This window comes from Bipolaris sorokiniana (assembly GCF_000338995.1).
Source record: "Bipolaris sorokiniana ND90Pr unplaced genomic scaffold COCSAscaffold_4, whole genome shotgun sequence".
Taxonomy (NCBI): domain Eukaryota; kingdom Fungi; phylum Ascomycota; class Dothideomycetes; order Pleosporales; family Pleosporaceae; genus Bipolaris; species Bipolaris sorokiniana.
In genome coordinates, this window is record NW_006911898.1 from 160,534 (window position 1) to 180,308 (window position 19,775).

At 49.7% G+C, this 19,775-nt stretch overlaps 9 protein-coding genes across 9 annotated transcripts; 5 read left to right on the forward strand and 4 right to left on the reverse strand.

Annotated features, from left to right (window-relative positions):
• Positions 1 to 674: 674 nt before the first annotated feature.
• COCSADRAFT_84681 (uncharacterized protein) lies at positions 675 to 1,568 on the reverse strand (the record flags this gene model as incomplete). The annotated part of the gene is made up of 1 exon (XM_007699490.1): positions 675 to 1,568. A coding segment is annotated over one exon (894 nt), but the record flags the coding sequence as incomplete, so codon positions are not given.
• Positions 1,569 to 2,747: 1,179 nt separating this feature from the next.
• On the forward strand, positions 2,748 to 3,628 carry COCSADRAFT_353161 (uncharacterized protein; the record flags this gene model as incomplete). The annotated part of the gene is made up of 3 exons (XM_007699491.1): positions 2,748 to 2,851; positions 3,107 to 3,357; positions 3,445 to 3,628. 3 exons carry the CDS (start codon positions 2,748 to 2,750, stop codon positions 3,540 to 3,542), a joined length of 453 nt encoding a protein of 150 aa, XP_007697681.1. The 3' UTR covers positions 3,543 to 3,628.
• Positions 3,592 to 5,605, reverse strand: COCSADRAFT_179464 (uncharacterized protein). The gene is made up of 2 exons (XM_007699492.1): positions 4,888 to 5,605; positions 3,592 to 4,820 (listed from the first exon to the last, which is right to left on the reverse strand). The coding sequence occupies exons 1-2, from the start codon at positions 5,195 to 5,197 to the stop codon at positions 3,979 to 3,981; spliced, it is 1,152 nt and encodes a 383-aa protein (XP_007697682.1). The 5' UTR covers positions 5,198 to 5,605; the 3' UTR covers positions 3,592 to 3,978.
• A 1,176-nt stretch (positions 5,606 to 6,781) lies between these two features.
• COCSADRAFT_85358 (uncharacterized protein) lies at positions 6,782 to 7,473 on the forward strand (the record flags this gene model as incomplete). The annotated part of the gene is made up of 3 exons (XM_007699493.1): positions 6,782 to 6,898; positions 6,966 to 7,026; positions 7,097 to 7,473. 3 exons carry the CDS (start codon positions 6,782 to 6,784, stop codon positions 7,471 to 7,473), a joined length of 555 nt encoding a protein of 184 aa, XP_007697683.1.
• Positions 7,474 to 7,864: 391 nt separating this feature from the next.
• COCSADRAFT_188528 (uncharacterized protein) lies at positions 7,865 to 10,684 on the reverse strand. The gene is made up of 4 exons (XM_007699494.1): positions 10,352 to 10,684; positions 9,619 to 10,296; positions 9,143 to 9,569; positions 7,865 to 9,090 (listed from the first exon to the last, which is right to left on the reverse strand). Exons 1-4 carry the CDS (start codon positions 10,537 to 10,539, stop codon positions 8,116 to 8,118), a joined length of 2,268 nt encoding a protein of 755 aa, XP_007697684.1. The 5' UTR covers positions 10,540 to 10,684; the 3' UTR covers positions 7,865 to 8,115.
• Positions 10,685 to 10,988: 304 nt separating this feature from the next.
• Positions 10,989 to 15,198, forward strand: COCSADRAFT_34693 (uncharacterized protein). The gene is made up of 3 exons (XM_007699286.1): positions 10,989 to 11,223; positions 11,360 to 13,463; positions 13,632 to 15,198. Exons 1-3 carry the CDS (start codon positions 10,998 to 11,000, stop codon positions 15,007 to 15,009), a joined length of 3,708 nt encoding a protein of 1,235 aa, XP_007697476.1. The 5' UTR covers positions 10,989 to 10,997; the 3' UTR covers positions 15,010 to 15,198.
• A 473-nt stretch (positions 15,199 to 15,671) lies between these two features.
• Positions 15,672 to 16,438, forward strand: COCSADRAFT_34694 (uncharacterized protein). The gene has a single exon (XM_007699287.1). The coding sequence runs from the start codon at positions 15,931 to 15,933 to the stop codon at positions 16,348 to 16,350; it is 420 nt and encodes a 139-aa protein (XP_007697477.1). The 5' UTR covers positions 15,672 to 15,930; the 3' UTR covers positions 16,351 to 16,438.
• Positions 16,439 to 16,726: 288 nt separating this feature from the next.
• Positions 16,727 to 17,761, reverse strand: COCSADRAFT_137372 (uncharacterized protein; the record flags this gene model as incomplete). Its single annotated transcript, XM_007699495.1, has 2 exons — positions 16,727 to 17,258; positions 17,388 to 17,761. 2 exons carry the CDS (start codon positions 17,759 to 17,761, stop codon positions 16,928 to 16,930), a joined length of 705 nt encoding a protein of 234 aa, XP_007697685.1. The 3' UTR covers positions 16,727 to 16,927.
• Positions 17,762 to 18,718: 957 nt separating this feature from the next.
• On the forward strand, positions 18,719 to 19,766 carry COCSADRAFT_34696 (uncharacterized protein). The gene is made up of 2 exons (XM_007699288.1): positions 18,719 to 19,166; positions 19,243 to 19,766. Exons 1-2 carry the CDS (start codon positions 19,118 to 19,120, stop codon positions 19,383 to 19,385), a joined length of 192 nt encoding a protein of 63 aa, XP_007697478.1. The 5' UTR covers positions 18,719 to 19,117; the 3' UTR covers positions 19,386 to 19,766.
• Positions 19,767 to 19,775: the final 9 nt, after the last annotated feature.

A 19,775-nucleotide genomic window follows, 5' to 3' on the forward strand; every position in this document is an offset into this window, starting at 1 on the left:
TCTGCGCCTGCGTTGAGTAGCATCCTTACTAAGGCTTTTCTGCGATTATAGGCAGCAGCTTGGAGTGCGTTCCTATATCTTCCACCCTGGGCATTGACGTCTGCACCTGCATCAAGCATGAACTGTAATAGTTCTTTGCTTCCTCTATATGCAATCTCCTGTAACACAATCGACTCAAATTCTTCTTCTCTTTCAATTCCTAGCTTCATGTGCAGCAACCGTTTAACAACTTGATCACACCCTCTTACTGCAGCCTTCAATATGGCCTTCATCTTGTCGCGTATTACAACCACTTTTATATGATGCTCCGCATTCCCCCAGGAAAGTACATGTAGTCCTTCATCATAGTCTCTTGGAGCTTCGGTAAACTGATAATCCGACATGAGTTCGACTATCTGACTATAACATGTTTTCTCGATCTTGAGGCTTTCTGCTGGCCTTTCCTCAAACAATAGCAGTGTTGGATGGTTGAAAACTGCCATATCTGGAAGCTTGGCTTCAGTTTGATATGGCTTCTTCATCTTGCATCCTGATGGAAGATGAGAGCAGGTCGCTTCTGAAGTAGTTTCTTGTTCCAGCGTAAAATAGGTGACGTCTAGTGTTGTATGAGAACTTATGATATCGAAGGCCTCAGGAATAGTGAATGGGTTTGATTGATTTGTTGGCATCGATTGGAGCAGATATGTAACAACCTCGTGAAAAACTTGGGAAGGCGGCCTTCGGTAGTCTATGGTAATATTCTTCGTATCTAGGGGATCCGAAGACATACCAAGCAGGGCATATATCTTGTCGCGTTCATCAGTTGCTTTGCTCCCTTGAAACTTGCGCAGAAGGGTGCATAAGTTGCGTGTGTGTGCCCACCAGGAACTTGACCGAAAAGACTCTGCCATTATGTCCAACACAGGCTGACAGTGCGGCGGAGGCTTCTGCTCTACAAAGGAAAGTGCGAGGACAAAAATTTCTGTCGGAATGGATCGAACACCACAGCAGACATCGGCTCTACGGGCTTTGGCTACCTCCTGTAGGATCCAGACTCTTGTAAACCATTCTCGATTCAAAAGTTGCTTTATTCCGATAGAATGGTCTTTCCAATCCCAGTCTTTGAACATTTCTGGCTCGTAATGATAACCAGAATCGGCGTTTCGAAATTGGTTGAGCGTCTCCATCAAGGAGATAATTTGTGGCGTAGCCTTGCCTAACCAGATGAGAACTTTCTCAGCCTTTTCGTATATTTGTCCCATCTGCTGAACTTGTTGGCTCTGTTCCACTTTGTCTTCTTGGTTTATACAAATCGCGTCGATCCACAGAATGCGATCCCTATCGCACAACCGCAGGTTTTGCAACACCGCATATAGGTTATCTGTTACCCAAAATAGCTTTCCGTCAAGCTGTATACACTCAACAAGCTCGCTGCTACCCCATGTGTAGGAAAGAGCTTCGTATGGAGGGTGTACGTTTTGCAGTGACTGCAGAGAGAGCTTGCATTCAATTTCAGGACTACTCCCTTTCAGTAGCCTCAACAGTCGGAAATCCGATTCCTCAGATCCAAGCGCTGTATACTGATACATTTCCGTGGACGAAAGCGGTATTCTTACAGTACCGGACGTACCTGTGCAAATGCTGATGCGTGGAAGGAGTGAAGAAGGCTGTGTAGCGGGGCAAGGCGCAATCGCTAAGCATTGTATATCCTATGCACGTGACCGTAGCCTCTTAGCCTAAGGGTTGTCCTTCTTCTAAAGGTTAGATCCAGAGCAATGTGATGCCGATCTCCTGTATCATATATGCTATAGCTATTATCTCCTACATTAGATATTGTAGAACGCACACAACTTATCATACTGCAACATTCCGTGAGATATATACTACAACACACACCTAGTATGCAACCGTAATATAGATAGGTAGAATATTTTATGTACTAAGCAGGATATACCTTCGGGATTAGTAGTACCTGTAGCAACATCGCGACTAGGAAACAACGATATAAAATGAACAGGCCAATGGCTTAAGTCCAAAAGGGTAAATATACGTATAGGTTTTTGTTGTTACCATGGTCCCTTTGTACTATAGTAAAAGGTAAATCTAAGAAAACATCTGGATAGAAAAAGGCATAGCTCGTATAAAACGGTATTTATCCTGAGATCGAACCCATTTTGAACCTATCTTGGTTTCATGATGATGGGTTTGGCTCTACGTACGCATAGTGCTTAGTGCGAGCTTCACCGCTAATGACATATTTGGTACAGGTGTCATGATGGTCTCAGCGTATGTGTGGTATATCCCGCTAGACAGACTGTATTACTTGTTGCTCCGAAAAGCACACAAGTCTATCTAGCAATCTGAGTCAATATTTTGATGTCGTCTAGTTGGCTAAGAGGAGAGAGAGAGGCCATCCTGTGTACTATATACGGCAAAAGCTCTCATTTATTCTTTACATTTGGTGGGGTTACGGTGCTTTACTCTGAGTGCTTTCCTCTGGGTGAGTGTAGTCATTGCTAATAGTGTCGATTTGTTTTGGTTGCAGGATTACTGGATGTAAGTATCCAGGGTGGATGACGGCAACCAAAGTTCCGATCTTCTCGGCACTTTACTCTTTGAATAGTTGGTTTGAGACGGCGGGGACTTTGAGGGGAACATAAATTATATAAGTCGACAGATTTCCACGTTCAAAATAATATCATCAACACGAGCTTTGAGCAACTTTCATCTTTGAACATCACTTCTATCCCGCTCACAAAGCCCACATCATGCGTTCAACCACAGCCACGACTCTTCTTTTCAGCAGCTTTGCAGGCGCGCAATTGGGCTCGGTCATTTTTGCCGACATGCCTGTAACGTGCCAGAATGGTGCGTTTTCATGATCCTGCCCAAGTCGCAATGCTAACTAACATAAACTTTCAGGATAAGCGCCCATTGTCACTTGCGGCAATCCGGTCCCGGAAATGTGTGGTTGCACCTGCAGTGACGGAATGATGTTTAACCAGTCACGGCCGTCACTCTCAGGAAATGCAACTCCACCTCCGCCTCCACCTCCCCAGGTTGTTCAACAGCCGTACAAGTTCGCGTCAAAACCATACCTAGGAAGAGCTATCTAGAACTGGAGTAGTCTTTGTGCTAGTTATAGGAAAGATTTGCTTGAAAACAGTGAACTCGCAACCGAAACGATTGGAATTGAAGAAGACGGCGTCTTGACCGTGACTGATTTCCTCTATAGATGCCAAATCCATGAGGTATCTGTTGACAACAAATTCCTAGGTGAGACGTATGGAACAGGTCCCCTCGACGCTTCGCATTGCGGAAGCGAAGAAGAGTGTATGAACAGCGGAGGGGCCCATGGGTTCTTTTTCGTTCCAAAAGGCAAGTCAATCGAACCAGCTCCCATAACCCGCTTCGGCTATGTTTTACACATGTAAAGACTTTTGGGCTAATTCTCGAAATTTTCAGGACGCCACACGATTGGTGCTAGATGGGTCAAGGTCACAGAAGCATGCAGTTTCTTTACATTAGCACGGTCGCTTTACAAGATACGCGCAATGTGCTAGATAGACCAACTTTGAGCTTAGCCATGATGGAAAGGCATATTTGATGCATAGTTAGTTGATGCAAAGACTTTATTAGGGATACTCGACAAGTAGGGGTAATATGGGATTGACTGTAGAACAAGAGGTGAATAGCTTTGTAATTGATAATTAAACCAGACATTGCATATGATTCATGATCTGTATTGCAGTCAAATTTGTAGTGGCGCACACTGTTCGTCTAGACTTGTCGTTTCCGCCTACCGAATGGGTCCCGCCGCTTCAGTGTAACGATGTGCTTTTGCTTGTCGTGTTCAAAGACATTTGGCGCTTCAAAAAGCCTTTCAGGACAAGCCATACAGAGTCAATACGTCGGGTAGATGGCCAACATAGTATTACATGGGGCCATCACCCACGTTAAAAGAGAAAAAAAAAATGAACTAATTTTGAAACCAGGCGCTTATACTTTTCGTACGCGCTCTTCATAGGCTGTCCATGCAGCTTTCCTGTAGCGTTCTGCTTCTGACTTGCGGTCTTGTGCTCGGACAATACCACGCCCGACAATGATAATATCGCATCCTTGGTCGTAAATCAGCTTGTGGGGGGTGTTGTACTGCTGGCCAAGGGCGTCTCCTAGCTTCTTGCCCTCTTGACCTGGAGGCGGTAGTTGACAACCTGGAGTCATGGTAATGAAGTTGTCTTCGGGCTCTGAGTTCAAGCTGCGCTGGGCAATGAAACCCATGACAAAGTCTCGATGACTGCGGGCAATTTGAACCGTTGTCTTCTGGTATTCGGGCGTCATGAGGTGACCCTCGGAGCTCATTTCAGCGAGCAAAAGGAGCGAACGCAGAAACGGCGGCGGGCCAAGACGGATAAGCTCCGTGGCACTATCGAGGTTGAAGACGTCTTCTCCGTTGTCGTTGGGTTCGGGCCGAGGCGATATGCTTTCTGTGCGCATGGATATGGAAGTCGTGACACTCACCACACTCTGCTTCCTGTCGGGCGCGCGGATGCTCAGTCTTCTCTCTTCGCCCTCCATCTCGATTGGGGACTCGATGGTGAAGTCGGGTTTTTTCATGTCGTCATCAAATTGGTCGTCATCTTCGTCGTCGCCTGCTCCGTTTACCTGCCGTGTAGCAGAGATTTCGGTGTTTACAGAAGTGTTGTACTTGGCAATGGTTGTTTCGGCAGCTTTCTCGAGCGCGGTAACGATGGCGGGACCGGGCAGAATATGCGCGTTTGTGATTTCGGCCCACAGGGCGATGCGGTGGTGTCCAGAAGTGTACTGCTTCTGTACGGTTTCTGGTATGGTGTTAGCGGCTCGTCTAGATGGCAGGGTAGCGAACAAACGAGTGGTGGACAAACATACCTCCAATATCAGCGAATTTGCGATCTTCAAAAATAAGGAAGGATTTGCGCGCGGCGACCTCTCTTAGGGCCTGGGCTGTCCTGTCGGACCAGTCGGTGACAATGTCGCAATGTGTTTTGAGCAAGCAGATAGAGTCGCCCACTTCTTCGGCGAGTTGCAGCAATTCTGCAGAGGTCTCGACATCGGCCGAGAGGCAGAGATTGGTCTGCTTGGCGGCCATCAAACTGAGCAGGTATGAGGCCAGAGGACCGGCGGAGGGCAACGAGGCCCGCGCGCGGTAGGTGCTGGTGAGGGTGGAGTGGGGAGACATGGTGATGGAGAAGACGGGCGCAGTTCCGGTGGCCAGTCGCGTGTTTTGTTCGATGGTGAGTCTTGTGCAGACTATGGGCGCGGGGTGGTGAGGGGCAGCAACAACGGCAGCAGGCAGGGAACGAGGGAAGCTGCGAGCTGGATGTGTGATTATTTTATAGAAGAAGAAAAAAGGAAGGGAAGATGTCGAGGAAAAAGAAGGAGAGGGAGGGGAGTAAAAGGGTAAAAGAGCAGAAGAGGGAGAGGTCAAGTGAGGGGACTTGCAGGCAGAGCCAAAGCCAAAGCCAAAGCCAAAGCCGAAGCGGACCAGCAGGTGGTCAAGGGAAAGGCGACAGCCGGGTCGGCCCAGTCGGCCAGCAGTCAGTCAGTCAGTCAGGCGTGTCGTGTCGTGTCGTGTCGTGGATACACGCATACATACGTATGTACATCATGCATCCGTCCATCCATTCATCCACCCACCCATACGCGAGAGGGACAAAATTAATTGCGCCTGTTCCTGGCGCGGCCCGCTGGCCGCAGATGCTGGCTGGGTCTCTGCAGCCTGCGCCCCCCCGGACAAACGCCCTGTAGACGCAGCTATGCACAGCACTGCCTGCGCATTGGTCCCACGCCCCCCCCCCCACCCTGCCCCGACGACAAGCCTGCCCACCCTTGGTTCCATCCAGGCCTCGCCTTCTGATCCCCCAGTCTAACACCACCCAGCCTGCCCTGCTCCGCCGTCGCCGCGCTCGTGTCGGTGAGCGGGCATACACGCGCGCTTCCAGCCCATCATGCTCGCCCTCGCCTACCCCGAGCCGCCCGTCGATTCCCCCGAAGCTGTGTATTACTCTACCTATCCTGCTCCCGTTCGGCACACGCCGTTAGCCGACTTGACTGCCGATACATGTACACCTAGTACATAAGCTACATACATACATACATGCTGTGCATGCTCAGTCTCTTGGCGTCCTGTCCCCTTACTGCGACTTTGGACCCTACGCCTCAGAAACATGCGTACTAGCAGATCTCCCCGTCCCTTTCATGTCCCCTTCTCTTAACACGGTACACTAAATCATGTCGAGTAATCAAGGACTTCTCCACGCACACATCTTGCACATGCACACGCACCACATACGTCAGTTTGCGCCTCATAACAGAAAAGGGGAGCGGATGCGAGTTTCAGGAAAGGTGTTGGCGTCGCATTCAAAGCTACCATAGTTAAGCCCTCTGTCCTGCATCTGAACATGTAAAGCACGGACCATTCACGGTCTAACCGCTTTCGGATCATTCACGACAGCTTGCCCCCCAGCAGTGACCAGTGAAGCTCTCAAATTTCGACTTCATCATCACACAATTTCAAGCTTAAGCAGCCAAATAGTGGACATGTTGTAGGTGAATCACTGCTCTCTGAAGCGGACTTCACCTGGTATCACACACAAGATCTAATTTCCTGAGCCAGTGTTTGGGTTCCAAATTCACCACGGCTTCTTGAATTCATAACAAACACTCGCTTTTATTGCTGTGACTCACTTACCACCCTCTCCTCTCTCTTCCATTACACTCAGCAAATTGCACGTCTTTACTACATAGTTTCAACTTCAACGTCATGCCACCCAAGAAAGACACTGCCGGCGGAGAAGCCAACGAGCTTCTCCCAGGCTTCACCGACAAGGAGACTAAGCTTATTGCCGCCGCGTACCTGAGCTCCACCGGCCCTGACAAGGTGAGTGCACGCTACTTTTTGCCGATCCGATCTTCTGCAGGAACGTGTGCTAACAACATACATATAGTTCGACTATGATCACATGGCTGCGCTCACCAAGAACACGGCTGGCTCGCTCAAGAAGATGTGTAAGTGGCTTCCATCCATACCCGTACGCCCAATCCCTGGCACACGCTAACCAGATACCTCCAAACACAGGGCCTCCCGTCAAAAGAAAGGCCATCGAGAGCCACCCGTCCTTTGCCAAGTTCCTCGGCCAGTCTAACGGCGACGCTACTGCATCTACCTCTGAAGCACCAAAGCTTACCGCAGCTCCCAAGTCCAGGAAGCGCAAACCTGCAGATGAGACACCTGAGGAACCTGCCAAGTCCGAACCCGACAGTTCGGAGCCCGACAAGAAGCCAACCAAGAAGTCTGCTCCTGCTGGGAAGAAAAAGGGTCGCGGTCGTCCGAAGAAGCAGGCCAAGATTGAGACTATGGACGAAGAAGACTCCGCTGACGGTGGCGATGGCCGTGGTGAGTTTACGTCGAAGAGAGCTGTACAGCGTTGGCTGCAGAGTACTGACTACGAGTAAGATTCTGAAATCGAGTATGACTAGTCTGGTTTGATGCGGGAGCTTATGCTTGTCAGATGCTCTTGATTACTGACTTTGGTACTACACATGTGCTGTTGGGTATGCTGTGGTGGATGTTCATCCCATAGCGCTTCTCAACGTGCTGTATCTTGACTGATGTACCTTGTCTGGGGCTGTTGAGTCCGCGACAGCAGCGTACATGTTCGGGTTTTCTAATGTCGCATCCATCATCTCATGAGGATGTTTCGGAGCATTGGGAATTGGGGTTAGGGTGGCTTTTTTTCCTCTACTCCGAACGCGGTATGAGCGTTCAGTAGGATCGAGGTTCTAATGTAATCAATTTTCACTTCTTCACCTTCTTCTTTTTTCAACTCTAGGGAACATCAAACAGGGAGGAAACATGCAAAGTTCAGTAGTGCAGTCCACGAAATTATAGTGATTAACCCAATGACTTCGTTTCTTTGCATCTATCCAGTGTCTACTCCAAATGTGTGTAGGGTATTATGCTTCCCAACTTTTTTCTTTCTTCTTCTCATATCATATCAACTCTCCAAGCATGCCCATACCCATTGAATACTCATCGATTGCACAAACAACACGATCTAACCACGAAGCCAACAGAAACAACCTCCTATAACGACCCTAATTTCCCTTATTTCCCCTCTTTCCACCCCTCTTCTTCCTCTCCACATGCCCCAAAAGCGTCTTCTTAACATCACCCAAACTCCTCTTATTCTTGCTCTTGGCCTTACCTAATGTCATCAAAAAGTTCTTCTTGCGCGCCTTGTCCTGGTTCGTAGTACTCTTGCCCTCTGCATGTCGCTTCTCCTTGCGCTTGCCCGCCTGCGACATGTGGTTCGTCTCGCGGTCTTGCTTGGCCATTGCAATCTTCTCTTCCTTGGTGTTCTTCTTGCCCAGCGACGCCGCCAGTTCAATCGTTTCCGCCGTAATGGCTTCGTCAGCGTGGCGCGCAGCGAGAAGTTGGGCACGCTTGTGCGAGGCGAGGGATGAGGTGATTGTTGATGAGGCGCGTAGGGCTTGGAGTTGTTTTAGGTCGGCGGGAGTGAGGATGGTCGTGGTGAGAAGTTTGGAAATAGACTTTGCTTCTGGCTCTTCGCTCTTGGAAGTTTCCTTTCCTTCGGTCGATGGGCCGGGTGTGGGCGTTGCACTGCCGAGTTTCGCCTTCTTGCTTGGTCGCTCTTTGTTGTCTTCCTTCTCGTCTTCCGAGTCGCTAATTTGGATATCTTCGCCATCGCTCTCAACGTTGATCCATCCTCCTGAATCGTCGCTGTCGCCGTCACTCTCCACTTCCCACTTCTTCCAGTCGTCCTCGTCATCAAGATCAACGTCGCCATTTTCTGCATCAGGATCCAATCCAGCAGCTTCCAACTTCTTCCTACGCTCTTCTTCCTTCCACTTTTCAAGGAGCTCAATGCCTTCAATCTCGCCAATGGCTTCCTCACCATAACGTCGCTCTTTGATTGTGCCAGCACGAATGCCCATTGTCGCATCCTTGCCACGGTCACGCTTCTTGAGGAGATCGGCACCGACTTCGCGGTAAAGAGAGAGGAGACCCTTAGCAGCCATCATTGTGCCCTTGTCCTTTGATTTACGGTACTGTTACTGTTAGCTTTCGGCGTAGAAGCAAGTAGGATAGGATAGCACATACCATAACCAAGTCTTGTAGTAATGTGTCTGTCATGGCCAGGGGTTGGCGTGCACATATCTCACGAATGGCATTCAATCCTGCCGCAGCCACCTCAGAAGCTGATGCTTCCGACACGAACTCATTGGCAATCTTTTGAACCAGCGGCTCAAGGACATCTGGTGGGACATAGCTATGGGTTGCCTGTGCTAAACACGCGAGGTATGTTGTTACTGAAGCTTGTCGGGGTGTGAGGTGCTTTAAGAAGTACGAATACAACGGCAGGACTGTGAGTTGGTGCAGTCCGACAAGCCGGGTAACAAGTTGTAGGGCCAGAAGCTTCGTCTCGAGGGCAAGCTTATTCTTGGAGTTCTGAATGTGTTTTGAGAAAAGCGTCTCCGCGAAACCCTGTGGGTCGTGAAGCAAATGTAAAGCGCTAAAGTTCAGTGGACTGTAGAGGGTTAGCGCTGGGTAGAAGACATTAGCACCAGGGTACTCACTGTGGCGCATTCTTCTTTTTGTCTTTCTTTTTCATGGTGGCAGCTGCTTGCTTCAGTTCACGCGACTTCTTTTTAGTCTTTTTGTTGATGCCAGCTTGGTGCCTCAGCTTGGCCAAGTCCACCTCGTTATCGTCGTCGCTCTCTTCGGCAGCTGCTTCTCTCTCCTGGTCACCACCAAGGAAGAACCTGACTCCACCCGCGATGGTCTTCTCATTGTCGCTCAACGCAGCCAATCGCATAACCTCGACTGTCCTTGCGTCATTCCATATTTGACGCTTCCACAAGTCCCGTGTGATTTTGACGGCCAAGAAACCGCGCGGTGAAGTGGTATCGGCTTCGAGAAGATTGTACAAAGTTGTCTGCAGCGCTTTGTTGACCTTGTGATTCGTGGCTTTCGCGTTGGACGATCGAATGTCTGAGACTATTTTCTGGAAGAGCAAAGTTCGAAGGGACTTTGAATTTGTTGTAATGAGGATAGGAAACAGCGTGTTGAGGAGGGTGACCGAGTCAATCACTTCCTTGTTTTTAAGCAAGCAGATGGCACCCACGACCTTATCGCGCAGATCCATCTCAAGGACTTCATGGTGTGTGGACAACAGATCTATAAGACTCTGAGGAAATTCAGGTAGGGTCAGATCAGGGTATAGATTCGCCGTGTGTGATACAAATTCTATGAGACTTGAGAAACAAAGTCAGCGTTCTGCCCCACACAGCATCCATGTGGTAGACATACTCTTTCAGTGCGACCAGTCCTCCATCCGTAGTTGAAGGATCCGCAAGGAACAAATCAAGCAGCGTCCGGTACTGCTGATACTGTTGCTCGAAGTCATCCCTATAAGATTGGGGGTCCCTCTTCAGCTTGAATCTGAGCGCGGCATGGTCAGACTCGAGCTTCTCCAAAGCGCCGACTTTGCGCTTCATGGTAGTGGGCTGAGGTTGGTCGGTAGACGGGCTGACGGTGGATTCTTGTAGGCAAAACTTCACTCGGACCGGGCAAGAAGTTTAGAATGGATCGGCGGTCTCGTACGGCAAGCAATGTGTACTGGACAACGTGGTTCACTCGCGCCGTTGTTGCGCCTCGTTGACTTTGCGACATAGAATTTTAGTGGGGCCATGCCACCAATTGGCTGGGTCGGGCCGACACTAGATCCGAGGAGCTTTGGCCTCCTTCACCGTAAAGATTTCACGATGCTCGACAGCCTGCGCCAGCTTTCTCCCGCCGCGCAGTTTCAACTGGCGCGCACTCTTCGACAAGCTCTGCCTGAATCCTGTATTAGACATCCTGATTCGAGGTCAGCTTCTGCATCCTCGAACGACAAACACGGCAGCACTACTGGGGCCAGCGCCCGCCGTCGCCCACCATGACTAGCTTCTCTTCCATGTCGCTGTACGCCTTGACGGTGAAGCAGCCCACAGCGACACAAGATGCCATTTCTGGTGACTTCCTCGGAAACGGCAAGCAGCAGATCCTTACTGCGAGCGGCTCCCGGCTGGCCATCCTCGAGGTTTCGCGGCGGCAGAAGGGCTTCCAAGAGCTCTACTCGCAAGATGTATTCGGCATCATCCGTCGCATTGCCAAGTTCAGGATTGCGGGCGGCACCAAAGGTATGTCGGGCACCCTTCCCCGCTACAAGCAGTATAGTGATTTTCAAAGCACACGACACCTTCGAGCTCGCCGCTCCCTGAGCCCGCGGTGGACTGGACTGCGTTTCCTACTAAGAAGCCTTGCTGACTCTGTAAGACCACATTGTCATAACCACCGACTCTGGACGTTTGGTTACGTACGAGTACCTTCCTGATGAGCACACCTTCAAGACGCTTCACTTCGAGACATTCGGCAAGTCTGGAATACGACGTGTCGTGCCAGGCGAGTACCTGGCAGCCGACCCGAAAGGGCGCGCTATCATGATTGCCTCGACGGAGAAGAACAAGCTGGTCTACATCCTCACCCGAAGTGGTCAGACCGATATTGCCATCTCCTCTCCACTGGAGGCGCACAAGCCCCAGACACTTGTCTATTGTCTTATCGGTCTTGACGTTGGCTACGACAACCCCATGTTTGCAACGCTCGAAGTGGATTACTCGAATTCCGAGACTGATCCTACGGGCGAGGCTTACGAAGAGATCAAGAAGGAGCTTGTGTACTATGAGCTGGATCTGGGTCTAAACCACATTGTACGAAAGTGGTCAGAGCCTGTCGACCGCACAGCGAATACTCTCTTCCGGGTACCCGGAGGCCCAAGTGCGCCGAGTGGTGTATTGTGCTGTGGAGAGGACAGCATCACATACCGTCGCATCTTCAACAACAAGTCAAGCGTTCGCCGCTTGGCAATTCCACGCCGCGAGGGTGCTACTGAAGATCCTAACCGGAAGCGTATGATTGTTGCTGGTACTCTATACTCTCTCAAAGGTGGCGACTTCTTCTATCTTTTGCAGACAGAGGATGGTGATGTCTTCAAGCTTACCGTTGATGCTCCCAACGGCACGGTCGAGAACATCAAGATCAAGTACTTTGATACCATTCCTGTAACGACAAGTATTTGCATTCTCCGGGCGGGTTTCGTCTACGCTGCGTGCGAGTCTGGAGACCGCATTTTGTATGAACTGGAGTCGCTGGGTGACGAGACTGATGACCCAGTTTTTGAAAGCAGTCAGTTTCCTGTTGACCCGGAAGCCTCGTTTGCACCTCCGTTCTTCCGTCCTCGCGCTCTGGTCAACCTCACTGCGGTAGAGGCTATGCCAAGTCTTAACCCGATTATGGATATGGAAGTTGCCAATCCTGCATTGGAAGATGCGCCTCAGATATACACAATCAACGGTACAGGTGGCCGAAGTTCTTTCCGCACCACGAGGAACGCGTTAGAGGTCTTGGATCTCATCGAGTCTCCTCTACCACAGAACGCTTCTGATGTATGGACAACGAAGCTGACTAGCGAAGACGAAACGGATACACTCATTGTCCTTTGCCTCCACAGCAGAACACTCGTCTTGAAGATTGGGGACGATGTTGAGGAAGCCTCCAACACTGGTTTCCTTCCAGATACAAACACTCTTGGTGTACAGCAGTTTGGCGAGGATTGCATCATCCAAATCCACCCCAAGGGTATCCGTCACATTCAGGGCATCCAGTTTCCCAATGACGATGCGAGCGCAACACACGCCAGCCTGACTGATTGGCAACCTCCTGCCCACCGCACCATTGTAGCTTGTGCAACCAACAACCGCCAAGTCGCAATCGCCCTCAGCTCTGGTCAGATTCTGTACTTTGAGTGTGATTCTGATGGTTCGCTTGCCATGGCGGAAGAAGAGATTGTCTTGGAAAGCACCATCAACTGCCTTGCGATGCCCGATGTCCCAGAGGGTAGCGTACGAGCCTTCTTCCTGGCTGTTGGCTGCAGTGACCAAACGGTCAGGATCTACAATCTGAGTCCTGACATGGAGGGCAACATCTTGCGAAGCATCTCTGTCCAAGCACTTACATCACCCCCAAGCGATTTGACCATCAACCTTATGACGGACAAGTCGTCCCGTGGGTACAGCCAATTCCTTCACATTGGCCTGCGAAGTGGTGTGTACATTCGATCGGTACTGGATGAAATGACTGGTGATATTGGCGATACCCGTAGACGCTTCCTCGGCCCTGAGCCTATCAAATTCGCAAAGGTCACTGTTGCCGGTGAGCCCGCTATTCTGGCAATGACTTCGCGGCCATGGCTAGGCTACACTCATCCTCGCACCGGAGTCTTGCAGCTGACGCCACTGAACTACATTTCATTCAAGTCCGCATGGAACTTTGATGGCTCACAATTCAAGGGAATAATCTGCGTGAGCGCTAATGAGTTACGGTAAGCAAAACCCTTCTTTTTTCCCCATGATTGCGATGATGAAACCTTGTACTCCTTAAACACGATGAGGGTTCAAACCTTTTGGTTCCAATTGTTCCTACTGAACGCAGTCACCTGCACAGCATTGTTATATTGATTGGCTTGGAGAATAGTTGCTAACTACGCCAGAATTTTCACGTTCAACGATTTGACGGACAATACCACTTATGAAAGTATACCATTGAAGTACACCCCTAGGAAGATGGTCGGATACCATGACCAGGGCGTGTTCTACGTAATTCAGAGCGATAACAACACCATTAGTGCTGATCGAAGGCAACAGCTAATTGCACAAAGCTGTGGAAAGAAGGAGGACGGCACCAATGGTTCAATGGAGACTGAGCAGTCCAATGGTGCAGCTGACAGCGACGAATTCCCTGCAGTAGACTTCGGTTATCCAAGGGCTCAGGGCAGTTGGGCATCTTGCATCCAAGTAGTCGATCCCGTCACTGAGAAGACGGTCACTCACACTGTCGAGCTCAACGGCAACATATCCCTTGTCAGTGCCGCTCTAGTTTTCTTTGAGAGCCGTAACGATGAAGCATTCCTTGCTGTTGGTACTGCAAAAGACCTGAGCTTCACACCATACAAGTTCTCGTCTGCCTCGATCCAGATATACAAGATCAACCCAACTGGCCGCGAGCTGGAGTTCTTCCACGAAACTACTGTCAGCGATCCACCTCTGGCATTACTGGCTTTCAAGGGCAAGTTGCTCGCTGGTGTCGGACGTCACCTATGTCTTTATGATTGCGGTATGAAGTCAGTCCTACGCAAAGCTCAGGCACCCAACTGTGTACCGACACGCATCACGGGTCTCAAGACACAGGGTAGCCGATTGGTCGTTTCCGATCAAGCACAGTCGGTCACGTACGTCGTGCATAAAGACCAGGTTCACCCTAATCGCCTGATCCCTTTCGTTGATGACACCATCGCTCGACATACCACGGCCTCAGAGATGCTAGACTATGACACCACTGTGGGCGGTGACAAGTTTGGCAACATCTGGCTTGTGCGCTGCCCACAAAAGGTTTCCGAATCTTCTGACGAGTCGCCAGACGGCTCTGATCTGCTTGTCGACAAGAGCTATCTTGGCGGTACTCCTAATAGGCTCGACCTGATCGCACATTACTTCACCAATGACATCCCGGTGTCAATACAGAAGACAGTCTTGCTATCAGGTGGTGAACGTGTCGTTTTCTGGGCTGGTCTTCAAGGCACCCTTGGCGCTCTCATCCCCTTCAACTCACGCCGTTCACACAAGATGTTCCAGCAGCTCGAGCTCCAACTTCGCTCTGATGACAAGCCACTGTCCGGGCGCGACCATCTCGCTTTCCGTAGCTACTTTGCACCTGTCAAAAGTGTCATTGATGGCGATCTCATTGAACGCTTCCTAGTTCTTCCCCGTGACAAGAGGGAGAGCATTGCTGGTCAAATTACTGGTTCGGAATGGACTCCCAGCCAGATCGATGAGTCCATTTGGAACATGAGGGGCTTGTACGCCTTCTAGAAGACGCAAAGATCTACTTTCAATCTTTGCCTACAATGGCGTTTGGAGCTTTTAGGTTTGGGGAAACATCCATGCTTTGTCCTGCGCTTATAGCGTGCCTTTAGTGAAGCGAGCAGTAATCTGTACTAGTAGATAGGCATGTAGGTCGCAATTGACCATATGATACCCAGAATATAGCTTTCCGTGTCCTTGTTCTTGGTCAGCGTTGGCAGTGGGGTCTGTGGACGTGACGGGCCTGTCCAGAAGAGGCGGTGGGTACTATCTTTTCTCGGTCACAGGATAACAGTGGCAATAGGTGTAAATTTTGTTACGTACTGTGCATACTGAGTAGTGACACAGACACTAGCCATGTTTGTTCGGTATGGCAAACTCCCGATTGGGGTATAATTTTCCATGCTAATCCTTCCGACCATAAGACCAAGATTATTAATGCTTGGTTCTCCGATGAAGCCAAGAAGCTATGATTACAGCAACATGTTTATGCAGGAGGCCGTATTTTGACGTGGGGCGTCGAGTTCAGCTGGGGGTGTGAATGGATGATCTGGAGTGCTAAACTTTGGAGGAAAGCAAGGACCTGATCATGGCCCGAGGCATAACCATCCAAGCCACAACGCGGCAATTGTCCGTCCCGTAGCTTCTTTTTTTTTCGCACTTGAGGGACTGAAAAGCCATTCTTATCTACTCGTGAATCGCCTCTTCAAATCAACAGTGAATCCCAAAAACCATTGAAAGAAATCCTTCAAATCCCAAATCCCAGACTGTCGGTCGTTAACCTAATCCCTGACCCGCTGAACCTCTGCCCCGGGAATTTGGATCGTCACCGCCCATTCGGACCGAAGAAACTGAACAGCACCAGAAGAAGAAGAGCAACAAAGCAGCACAAAAAGAACCAAAAAGAAAAACGAAAATCAAGACTTCAGCATGGCCGCAACACCAGCAACCAAATACCCCGTTGTGCTCGTCACAGTAGCGACGCGCAAGGAGGGTGTCACGCGAGCAGAATTCTACAAGCATAACGAGACGTACTATGCACCTCTGCTCGAGCAAAAAGCAGGAAAAGTGCACCCGCTAGCCTGGAACCGACTGTACCACGTTGACGAATCAGAAGCGCCCATAGGGCTGTCGCGCGTGCTGATTGGTAGCGACAGCGCCGACGACGTCTTCGACTGGGATTGCAAGGGCGAAATGGTGTTTGCGGATGAGTTGCATTTGCAGCAGTTCATCACGTTTATGCATTCCGAGGAGGCGCTGGTTGTGCTGGCTGAGGAGGAGAAGTTTGCGGATCCGACCAAGACCAAGCTTTTGGTGATGAAGAGGGGTGGATGTGAGATTGGATTGTAAGGGGAGAGATGTGTGGTGTAGAATATGGAAACTGGGATGGGAGAGGAGAAACTCTTTTTTTATTGGGGGGGGGGGGAGTGTTTTCCTTGCGGGGGTTTTTTGGGACAAAAAATTCATGAGAAAGGTGTTCTTTTGGTAGGATTTCTGGATTTTGGGACTGGGTTTGCTATGCGTGTTTGTGTGCACGTTAATAGTATGTTCGAATATGTGTGGAAAGTTGAATATGAAGAGATTGGTGGTGTATGGTTTAGGAGGCAAGACATACGTTTAACTGGAATCCATTGCATGTTGTTTGCAACAGGATGTTGCATAGTAGGACCAGTAGCACACAACATGTACATGACGACTTTCTTAGTAATGAATGAAATCGAAATAGCACCGAACTAACCGTAATAACACGAATTCTTGGTTGTAGTCATATGGTTACAATTCACGAACGTACATCTTACATGTTAAACAAACAACATGCTTGTGTCCGACTTCAAGGACGTGCCAATTAAAGCCCCAGCCGAATGCCCGCGCAATTGACCAAAGCAGCTTGTCCCGTTCCATGTTTCTAGTACCTTTAGTCTTACCTTCAAGGTGTCATGAATCCCAAAAATACTTGAAGTGCAAAAAGTGTAGCAAGGACCATGTGATCTAGCTTCTTCCCAGGGGCCAGGTTTCTCGACTCAGCGTATTTCTCCAAACTATACCCATTGGAACCCGCAATGACCACGTCAAATTCCCACTCTCTGTATCCAATATTCTTGGCGCCCTCAATACGAAGTGGCTCCCCCCACAGTGCGCACTTGATAATTGTTCGACTTGTAGATTCCCGGCATTCGGGACCGAGCCGTATGGCAGGCGCCCGCTCGAAGTAGGTGTTGAAACCCTGGCAGATTTGGTCGTGGCCAGGTTCCGTGCCCCTGGTATCCGTGTTCCTATACGACTTTGCGACGATTGGGTTAGCATCTCGGGTATTCGACTCGTTACTGCTAGGGCCATCGCTAGGCAGATTAGCTAGCTTGCCCCATTCATCGCATCTCCTAGCACACTCGAGTGTATCAAAGGACTTTAGTTCGTAGTGACCGAGGTAATGGCTGCCGACGAAGGATCCGTTAGCGGAGACAAAGCTTTCGATGTAGCCGGGGGGAATTGGGGCGTTCTCTGCCGCATGGCGTATCTCTGGCGAGTAGTAGAATCCCCGCATTTTGTCGTATTTCGGAATAGGGCCGTAACCTGATGGCTGCGCCTCGCAGTCACCATGAGTTCCCCGAGTGGCTATAGGTGTAGGAGGCGGCCCAGTAGATTCAGGAGACCTTGGCAGAGTAGCTGTCACGCTCACAGTGCTGGGAGTTGGGATGCCTATAGTTATAGACGCAGCACGAAGCTCGCTATACAGTGACTTTTCCTTTAGAGAATTCGCCATCTCCATGGTGTTCCAATAATGAGTGTGCGGCAGCGGCTTTGTCCACTGAGAGAAAGCTGTTACGCTCATTGCGTTGATGTTCGAAGGCGTCGTCATGACGGCGGTGGAAGGTTTGATATGAAAGTGTCGTCTTTTTTGAGAGACAGCTTTCCATATCCAATTGCCATCGTAGTACGGTAGCGATCCAAACTGTCCGCTCGGCACCACTGTAGTGCAAAACCACTGTTATAGTTCGTCCATGAAGGACATCTGAGATCAGCAGAACATCACACTTACTCTGTGATCATTCAAAATGCACATAATCACATTCTGCACCCTAGGATAGCGAAGGTAACGCAGGTTCGGAAACGAGGCGCATCTTGTCGGTGAAGTTGAACCCGCCCTAGATGAGGAATGATGCTATCAGTAAAATCTTTACTTACCTAAGTATAAAGAGCCAGCGAGTAGTTCAGAAGTCTGCACTGTATATTTCGTCAAAATTTCATAGGCGAATATCAGCAATGAACAGATGGTCTGATATCGTGTGTTGTTGGTGTTGTTGTTGGAAGGTTCTCGAGTGAGGAAGTTGCTGCATGCTGGAAGTGCTAACACGACATTGCTCACGCGTCCACGTCGGCCAACCACCAAACACTCGCTCGATTCATCCGAAAGAAAAGAAAAGTCTGTCGAATCCCAGGATTGAGGTCAGGGATATTGAACAACTTTCATGTGCGCAAATCCGACGTGTTGGCACTAACCCGCATTCCCCAAGCCCGTGGTTATCATACGATCGTACGACCTTGACGAGCAAAGTCACCCCACCCGCATGCCGGGGCAGCCCGACACGCACCCTCCTCAGTCCCATGTCTCGCCACCAATACCTCTGCAGCCCTACAGTGATAGTCACACATCACCCGACATATCCTCAAGCAGCCAATAGCATTATACGTTTTATTTCAAAGTCTCACGATCAGCACCCCCGTCATTCCTATCCCTCGCGCTGGGATGCGCCTAAATGCTTTTCCTGCTTCCTGATTCCGGGCCTTGGGTATCACGCAACGCAAAAGATGGGGTTAGCAAATGGATGCATCGGGCGGTAAAGAACCGTGTAGGCAGAGACAACAGGCAATGGGCCAATATGACGATTCTCATGAATATAAAGAATGTTAGTGTTCTCGCTTTGTGTTACTTTCATCCACCAAGGTCACATTCAATCATCTACATCATCAACAGTGATACACATTATACCTCTCCATCTATCAAAGTCACAAACACCAGCCAAAGAAAGAAAGATAGAGCCACATAGACTAGATCGACAAAGTTCAACACCACAAAACACCCTATATAACTCAATTCCACACCACCACAACCACAACCATGCCTGCAGCAGCAAAGTCCTACCTCCCCGCCTTTGCCGCCTTCATGGGTTCGTCTTTCCCCCCGTCCTTACCACTCTCCATCCTCTCCCCCCTTTCCCCACAATAGCTAACACCCCCGCCCAGCCTTCGGCCTAACCTACACCACCATCGTCGCCTCAAAAGAAGGCGCCGCCGTCGACGGCGCCCGCACGCGTTGGCAACAGCAACACGCACGAGCCCGAAACGCCTTGTCTGGCGGCATGGCGGCGCTGAGCGAGAGCAAGTGAGAAAGGAAAGCGCTTGGGTTGTTTCAGCACCACATATATCAAAAAAGGGGCGCTGTTTGATCATTCTTCTTTTTACTTTCTTGTCGATATTCTTGTTAGCGGTATTTAAGGGTCAAGGGCGTTATAGCTACTATTAGGGTTCTAGAGTTGGAAAAAGACAAACCAAAGACTCGGAGAGGTTTTTTTTCTTCTCTTTCTCTTTCTCTTTCTCTTTTGGGTATTCGATGAGGTAATGCAATATCATGTTTCGTTTCATGATTGAAAAGATGAGATTGTGAAGGGGGAGAAGACGAATGAGGTGATGAGGTGAGATGAGATAAAATTTCCGCCTGTGCTTCATGTATGTACAAGCATCTTGTTCGTATTTTAATAACTCTTGTGTGTATCAAG